At 41.6% G+C, this 8,840-nt stretch overlaps 1 protein-coding gene across 1 annotated transcript in view; it reads right to left on the bottom strand.

Moving 5' to 3' along the window:
- Positions 1-283: 283 nt before the first annotated feature.
- The window catches only part of b4galnt4a (beta-1,4-N-acetyl-galactosaminyltransferase 4a), a 497,048-nt gene continuing 488,491 nt past the window's right edge, over positions 284-8,840 (bottom strand). Inside the window, exons 17-21 of the mRNA XM_014123877.3 lie at positions 6,352-6,505; positions 6,084-6,156; positions 4,651-4,804; positions 4,393-4,519; positions 284-2,662 (exon numbers count right to left, since the gene is read on the bottom strand). Of these exons, the coding sequence (XP_013979352.3) occupies positions 2,542-2,662; positions 4,393-4,519; positions 4,651-4,804; positions 6,084-6,156; positions 6,352-6,505 (629 nt within the window). The 3' untranslated portion in view covers positions 284-2,541. The remainder of the gene's footprint in view (positions 2,663-4,392; positions 4,520-4,650; positions 4,805-6,083; positions 6,157-6,351; positions 6,506-8,840) is intronic.

Below are 8,840 nucleotides of genomic sequence, written 5' to 3'. Positions count from 1 at the left end.
AGTCATACTTTGATTAACCAAGTTCAGCTCAGCATATGTTTAAAACATCACAGGCCTTAAAGCATTGGCATAAATGTACAAAAAAAAAAAATGTTTCAAAGTCTACCACTTATCACTCACAGTTCACTGCTCCCTTCCCAGTGCACTTCTTGGTTCCAGTTATATTTGAGGGTTTTTCAGAGAACTCTGGGGAATGGAGCGTACCATCAGCATGATCAACGAGGGATCAGGGGATAAACCATGTGCCGATTCAGTGTCTGAGAGAAATAATAGTACACCCAAACCCAATATTAGTGCCTTTATTCAACCCACTCATCACTATGACCTGAGATAGGTAGGCATCTGTTTTCTGAAATACCTCTGTAGGGGATAGTAGATCAACCTGGAATATTTTAATAAAATGCATCAAGTAATAAATCAAGTAATTCATTAGTGTTGGCTAGCCTGACCATGAACACAGCACAATATCATCTGTAAATAGTAAGGGGAGAGTGGGGTAAGTTGAGCCTTTTTTTACATTCTGCATCACTCCGTGAAGGAAAATATAGTATTCTTTCTAACAAAGATATCTACATACATTTCAGGATGTTGTGTAATCCTGTAAATAATCAGAATTCATGCAAACATTACAGTTATGAAAACATAGTTTGTCCAAAAAAAGTGGTCTCTAGGCACAACTTACCCCAGGTATGGGGCAAGTTGAGCCGCAGGACAGTGTGAGTTAAGCCGCCTACACATTTCTGCAATTAATGAAATATTACCACTACCTTTTTAAAACCATGTCTACCTTTATTTCCCAAACACAATTCAACACAATCACTTTTTTGCCTTTAAATCATTTTAAGCATCTTTTATTACAGGCTTAACACCTAACAGACACTTTGTACTTTTTTTTTACACGTTTAACATAGGCCAGGCCCTGTTGTTACCTCATATACCAGTGATAATGCCTTGAATTATGGCTGGGAAGAAAACAGTTCAATTTGACAATGGCTGAACTTACCCCAAAGCAAACATTTTGACTATATTAGCCCACACAGCTACAATGATACACTTTCATGCTAGGTTTAGGACCTCATATTGAAGCTTATATAGACCCCAAATGATTTATAGAACAATCTTAAAATGATCTACCTTGGTTTAAATACAAGCATCATGAAACCTCTAACACAATGAATTCATTTGACTTGGTGAAAACATAATTTTTTTGGGCCTAATTGCTTACCACTTTTTCGATGTGGTTTCTTCCTTCATAGACTCCATGAAGTGATGACCTCTTCCTAAATGTTAGGTCCAATTATTAGTTTTGTGTATGGTTTCCTAGAAACAAGGGTGGCTCAACTTACCCCTTTGACTCAACTTACTGCACTCTCCCCTAAAAGTCTTCCAACAAAACAGCAGCGAGGCTATGCACAATGTTAGGAAAGATACAAGGAATCCATCTCAACGTCAGAAAGAGAGAGAAACAGAGAGAGAAAGCGAAAGAGAGAGAGAGATTGTAGAGAAAGAGAGAGCAATAGATAAGAAAATAAAAATAAACAAGAGAGAAAAAGACAGACCAAAAGAAAGCAGGATAGACTCTGAAATGAAGTACGTATTGCAAAGCACTTTGATAAATCTGATGCCTCACCGTGGATCCCCCACTCCATATGGTCCAGTGTCCTCCTCCCATAGAACTGTACACATAACCGAGCTTATATTTAATATGCAACAATTTAGGGTTAACTTTCCCAAAATTCCCAGGTTGGAAGATATCCCTGTTAAAAGATATCCGTAATCAGGAGTAAATAAGCAGGAATTTTGAGAAAGCTGCACATACTGCATCATAGGCCTCTATAGTACATATGAAGCACCCTGGTTAGGTTTATATGAAGAAGCACATCAGGTAGACCCACTACACACTGCTACTTTCAACACCCAGACATTTCGTTGCAATACTAATATCTGAAATTTGACACCCGAGTGACTGAACGCGTTTCCGGAACGACTACTGTTCGCACGTACCTGAACACAAACAAAGAAACATACTGTCATCAACACAAAGTCCTTCTAATGTTCCTCAGACATCTCCTCACATGGATGTTTTTGTAGAAAATCTTAGGTTGTCTTTACAAATGTCTCGCTAGAAAAAAATACACTTCCTCTGAACAAAACAAACAAAATACAAATAAACCACATTTCTCAGTCTGTCAGGTAACATTGTACCAAAAAAGAAAAACACATCCTCTCTACATTGAGTTCTGTTAGTGAGGCGAAAGGTCAAGTCTATCCGGGTAGACTCAACACCAACATAAAAAAACAGATTCCCTCCGTTTTCCCCCTCAATGTCCTCCATTGACGGAAAAAACATCCTCAGGGAAAAGTTGTTCCTCAGACAGATCCTTAGAGAAGCAGGGAGGGGCATCCCTGAAAAGTGCCTATCTAAAAAAGGCAAAGTCAGGCAGTAAGTAAGCTTATTCAGGGTCTCTCCTCACACACAGTGGAGCTGCAGGTATAGGCCATGTGTTTTGGGTCCTCCAGGCCCATGAGGGGGGCCGTTAGCTATCCCCCTCCCTTGGGGGTTTTCTTGTTCTGAGCATTCCACATGCCCCTTTTGGAGTGGTAGTAGTGGAAGAAGTTCCTCAGTCTCAGTCTCTCCACCTCCAGACCGTTCTGTAGTACCCTTGAAGGAGGGAAGAGAGGAACCATCAGGTTAGGAGCCAGCGATTGCTATAAAAATCACTCCTTTTCTCGTCGCCTCCAATGATTGTAAAATACTTAATAACCTGTTAGGGCTAGGGGGCAGCATTTGCACGTCTGGATAAAAAAAATGTACCCGATTTAATCTGGTTACTAATCCTACCCAGTAACTAGAATATGCATATACTTATTATATATGGATAGAAAACACTCTAAAGTTTCTAAAACTGTTTGAATGGTGTCTGTGAGTATAACAGAACTCATTTGGCAGGCAAAACCCTGAGACATTTTCTGACAGGAAGTGGATACCTGATGTGTTGTATTACCTTTAAACCTATCCCATTGAAAAACACAGGGGCTGAGGAATATTTTGGCACTTCCTATTGCTTCCACTAGATATCACCAGCCTTTACAAAGTGTTTTGAGTCTTCTGGAGGGAGATCTGACCGAACAAGAGCCATGGAACGATGATGTCCCATTAGACACCTGGCGCGCGAGTTCATGTTGGGTACCCTCGTTCCAATACGTTATAAAAGAGTATGCATTCGTCCACCTTGAATATTATTCATGTTCTGGTTAAAAAAGGCCCTAATGATTTATGCTATACAACGTTTGACATGTTTGAACGAACGTAAATATATTTTTTCCCCTCGTTCATGACGAGAAGTCCGGCTGGCTTAGATCATGTGCTAACAAGACGGAGATCTTTGGACATAAATGATGAGCTTTTTTGAACAAAACTACATTCGTTATGGACCTGTGATACCTGGAAGTGACATCTGATGAAGAGAATCAAAGGTAATGGATTATTTACATAGTATTTTCGATTTTAGATCTTCCCAACATGACGTCTAGTCTGTATCGCAACGCGTATTTTTCTGGGCGCAGTGCTCAGATTATTGCAAAGTGTGATTTCCCAGTAAGGTTATTTTTAAATCTGGCAAGTTGATTGCGTTCAAGAGATGTAAATCTATAATTCTTTAAATGACAATATAATATTTTACCAATGTTTTCTAATTTTAATTATTTAATTTGTGACGCTGACTTGACTGCCGGTTATTGGAGGGAAACGATTTCCTCAACATCAATGCCATAGTAAAACGCTGTTTTTGGATATAAATATGAACTTGATAGAACTAAAAATGCATGCATTGTCTAACATAATGTCCTAGGAGTGTCATCTGATGGAGATTGTAAAAGGTTAGTGCATCATTTTAGCTGGTTTTATGGTTTTGGTTACCCTGTCTTCGAATTGACAAAACATTACACACAACTCTTGTAAATGTACTGTCCTAACATACTCTAAATTTATGCTTTCGCCGTAAAACCTTTTTGAAATCGTAAAACGTGGTTAGATTAAGGAGATGTTTATCTTTCAAAGGGTGTAAAATAGTTGTATGTTTGAAAAATTTGAATTTTGACATTTATTTGGATTCAAATTTGCCGCTCTTGAAATGCACCTGCTGTTGATGGAGTGCACCACGGGTGGCACGCTAGCGTCCCACCTAGCCCATAGAGGTTAACAGATGAAAACAATGTGGTGGAAGCTCAACATTAGGCTGGTTTCCATCTAGTCAGCTCTTTCAAATCAGTGCAATGAAGAAGAGGAGAATACATAATTTTAAGACAATTGAGAAAGAGCCCAGAAAGAGGGGAAAGAGGGTTAGAAAGCAGAGGGTGTTGTGTTTGCAATCGTGAGGGTTGCCAGTTTACCTGTCCAGTAGTTCCCAGTCCTCTCCTCCCCAGCGGTCTTTAAACTCCTCCGTGTTCATCCCGCCGATCTTATCAAAGTCCGACTTGTAAATCCCAAACAGGCCAAAGCCATTCACCTCCCAGTAGCCTGCAGAGGGAAAGTAAATCCCAAACATGGTGTGTGTGTATGTGTATGTGCATGCTGCGTGCGAGATATGTGTGCATGTGTGTGCATGCCGTGTGCGTGATGTGTGTGTGTGTCGATCATGTGTGTATTACCATCAGGCTCTAGCGGGGAGCTGCCACAGCCCAGTCTCATGACAATAGGGGCAAAGGCCAGACGTCCCTCTACACAGTGCTTCCTGATGCTCTCCAGGATGTTGAGGGGGAAGTGGATGTGAAGGTCACACAGGAACGCTATACTGTGGTTGTCCTGTAAAACACACATACACACAAATATGGTGTAATCAAAACTAAAGTACACACAATCACGGTTACAGACTCCCAACATACTCAGTCCCACAAACTCAAACGCCACCCAAAAACAGTCATTCTAAATGCTCTACTCTACTGTGTGTGTGCGTCTATGTGTGTGTGTGTGTGTGTGTGTGTGTGTGTGTGTGTGTGTGTGTGTGTGTGTGTGTGTGTGTGTGCGTGTGTGTGCGTGTGTGTGTGCGTGCGTGTGCGAAGCATGCACTCGTGTGTCTGTATGTGTGTGAAAGGTTTTGATATAAAACACCCACCAGTCATTCAACTGTGAGTGACACCCCAGTCTTCCCCATGTGACAGGCCTGACACTCAAATGACAGATAACTGTTTACCCAAATCCCTGTTGCATTGAGAGAGAGGGAGAGAGAGAGAGAGAGAGAGAGAGAGAGGGAGAGAGAGAGAGACAGAGAGAGAGACAGATAGAGAGAGAGAGACAGAGAAAGTCTATGTGACAGTCATGACACTCCAATGATACATAACTGTCTGCCCAAATCCCTGTCGCACAGAGAAAGAGAGCGAGAGAGAGAAAACAAACAAGAAAGAGAGAGTTGGGAGAAAGAGAGAGAACGGAGAGAGAGAGATAGAGGGGAGGGTAGTAGTGGGAGAGGGAAAGAGAAATAGAGAAAGTCTATGTGACAGCTTTGACACTCCAATGACAGATAACGGTCTGCGCAAATCCCTGTCGCATACACAAAAAGAGAACACCATTGAATAAAACATTGAATACATGTCTGTCTGCCTGTCTGGCTGTCTATCAATCTGTCAGGCCATGGGGTCACAGAGAACTGGACAGTTTGTGACAGTCTGAATGTGTGTGTGACTCTCTTGGGAGCATCTGACACCTTTTGACCTCTGCAAGTCTTCAGAGTCAGAAGCTAACCATAATAATTTAAAGGGAGCTCCGAATACGGCACCTCACGATATCAGAGCATATACCGTGACTATCTCACTGTATTAAAAAATGCCTCACTGAGATTGAGTAACAGTTACAAGAGTTAGGATATAAATTGTGCTGCAGCTTTTTATATTACTCATCCTGTCAATGTGAAATTGTATGGTTAGTATGGTCATGGCATGTGTCATTGTAAGAGTAAAATGTTATCTAGAAGCTTCAGCCTGCTCTCTACTGAGTGTGCATGTGTGTCACCTCAATCAGGGAATTTGCAAATGTATTGGCTGTATATGAATTTTCAATCCCTTCCTGAAGGACCGCTATCTCTCACCTCGATAGTGTCCACTCCGATCTGTAGTCCCGCTGAGCGCTCAAAGTTCCCTTCTCTTCTCAAGTACTCATACCTGACAAAACACACAAACAATCACATCAGTTAACTCCAGGGTTTGGTCCAATTACATATCCATTATGCGTGTGTGTCAGTTGGAATTGCTCCATAGGACTGTTTATAAATTCCTGAATAAATTCAATTCCGGTAGTAATTCAAATGCACTCCTATGGAGCTATGGATGAATTCTGAGACAAACACACACACGCACCTAGGCACAGTGCTCTCTCGGAGGGCCTGCTCCACGTCCATGTCGGTGCTCTCGAAGTCGACAAGGATGATGCTGAAGTTGTCGTCCTTAGTCTGACGGTGCAGCTCCTCCATGTCTGTGATGAACTGCTGCACCCAGCGAGCCTGGTTCTTCACTAGAGACACACAGGGAGAGTGGTAAGTGCTTTAACTTTCCATGCCAATAAAGTTTATTGAATTGAATTGAGAGAGAGAAAAATTGTGTTTCAACACAACATTAGCTAAATCAGATACAGCAATCTTCAATTCCCAAGCTTTCCTTTCAGATCTACAAGATTGTCTGTGCTGTATTTTCCAAACCTCTCCCCAGGGAACCCCTGCCATTCCATGTAGTTTACCTATTCCAGAGCTAGCACACTTTCCAGGGCTACAAAATGTTTTTGAAACGTGTGGGAGTCCTTGAGGAATGGTTTGAGAAACACTACTGTTGGAGAAGGGACTAGTGACCTAACGAGAGGTCAACCCTCCAGTACTGGGGCCTCATTTATAACCGTAATAAATTGCACACAACATTTCTGCGTGCTCTATTTCTGAAAAGTCTACGCACGTATAAAAATACTGAGATTCATAAACTTGCCGCACGCCATACATATGCATGTTTCCCGTTATAACTCAGACCTGTCGAAAAACTGTGCACGCGGTAACAAGCATTAAAACTCCGCCTGGAAAATGCCTCCATTCACCTTTTATGGTGACAATAACTGTTGGCATTACGCCATGGCATGCAAAAGACAAATTGTTGTTCAATATTTAGTTCATCAATAGAATGGGTTTAAATATCCTGCCTAGGCATAGGCACAAAGATTAAAAAGGCAATGATTATGCGCTCTTATCACACAGCAATACTGTAGCCTGCCCATACTGTCAAATATTTTACATACAGTGCATTCGGAAAGTATTCAGACCCCTTGACTTTTTCCACATTTTGTTATGTTACAGCCTTATTCTAAAATTGATTAAATACATGTTTTTTTCTCCATCAATTTACACACAATACCCCATAATGACAAAGACAACAATTATTTTTAGAAAACAGAAATACATTATTTTCATATGAATTCAGACCCTTTGCTATGAGACTCGAAATTGAGCTCAGGTGCATCCTGTTTCCATTGATCATTCTTGAGATGTTGCTACAACTTGATTGGAGTCCACCTGTGGTAAATTCAATTGTTTGGACATAATTTGGAAAGGCACACACCTGTCTACATAAAGTTCCACAGTTGACAGTGCATGTCAGAGCAAAAACCAAGCCATGAGGTTGAAGGAATTGTCCATAGAGCTCCGAGACAGGATTGTGTTGAAGCACAGATCTGGGGAAGGGAACCAAAACATTTCTGCAGCATTGAAGGTACCCAAGAACACAGTGGCCTCAATCATTCTTAAATGGAAAAAGTTTGTAACCACCAAGACTCTTCCTAGAGCTGGCCGCCCGGCCAAACTGAACAATTGGGGTAGAAGGGTCTTGGTCAGGGAGGTGACCAAGAACCCAATGGTCACTCTGAAGGAGCTCCAGAGTTCTTCTGTGGAGATGGGAGAACCTTCCAGAAGGACAACCATCTCTGCAGCACTCCATCAAATCAGGCCTTTATGGTAGTGGCCAGACGGAAGCCACTCCTCAGTAAAAGGATGGAAGCCACTCCTCAGTAAAAGGCACATGACAGAGAAAAAAGATTCTCTGGTCTGATGAAACCAAGATTGAAGTCTTTGGCCTGAATGCCAAGTGTCACGTCTGGAGGAAACCTGGCACCATCCCTATGGTGAAGTATGGTGGTGGCAGCATTAGGCTGTGAGGATGTTTTTCAGCAGGAACAGGGAGACTAGTCAGGATCGAGTGAAAGATGAACAAAGAGATCCTTGATGAAAACCAGCTCCAGAGCGCTCAGGAGTGCACAGAAAAAGTTCACCTTCCAACATGGCAACGACAGTAAGCACACAGCCAATACAGCGCAGGAGTGGCTACGGGACAAGTCCCTGAATGTCCTTGAGTGGCCCAGCCAGAGCACGGATTTGAATCAAATCTAACATTTCTGGAGAGACCTGAAAATATCTATGCAGCGGTGCTCTACATCCAACCTGAAGGAACTTGAAAGGATCTGGAGAGAAGAATGGGATAAACTCCCCAAATACAGGTGTGCCAAGCTTGTAGTGTCATACCCAAGAAGACGCGAGGGTGTAATCGCTGCCAAAGGTGCTTCAACAAAGTACTGAGTAAAAGGTCTGAATACTTATATAAACGTATATAAACAACAAAAAATTATATACAGTATATACATTTGCATACATTTCTAAAAACCTGCTTTTGCTTTGTCATTATGTGGTATTGTGTGTAGATTGATGAGGAACATTTAAAAAATATATACATTTTAGAATAAGGCTGTAATGTAACAAAATGTGGAAAAAGTAATGGGGTCTGAATACTTTCCGAATGCACTGTAAGCTACTGTCCGC

This window comes from Salmo salar, chromosome 10, assembly GCF_965601325.2.
Source record: "Salmo salar chromosome 10, fSalSal1, whole genome shotgun sequence".
In the NCBI taxonomy this organism is placed as follows: Eukaryota; Metazoa; Chordata; class Actinopteri; order Salmoniformes; family Salmonidae; genus Salmo; species Salmo salar.
Note: the sequence above shows the minus strand (reverse complement) of the source record. Positions and strands in the feature narration are given on the sequence as shown.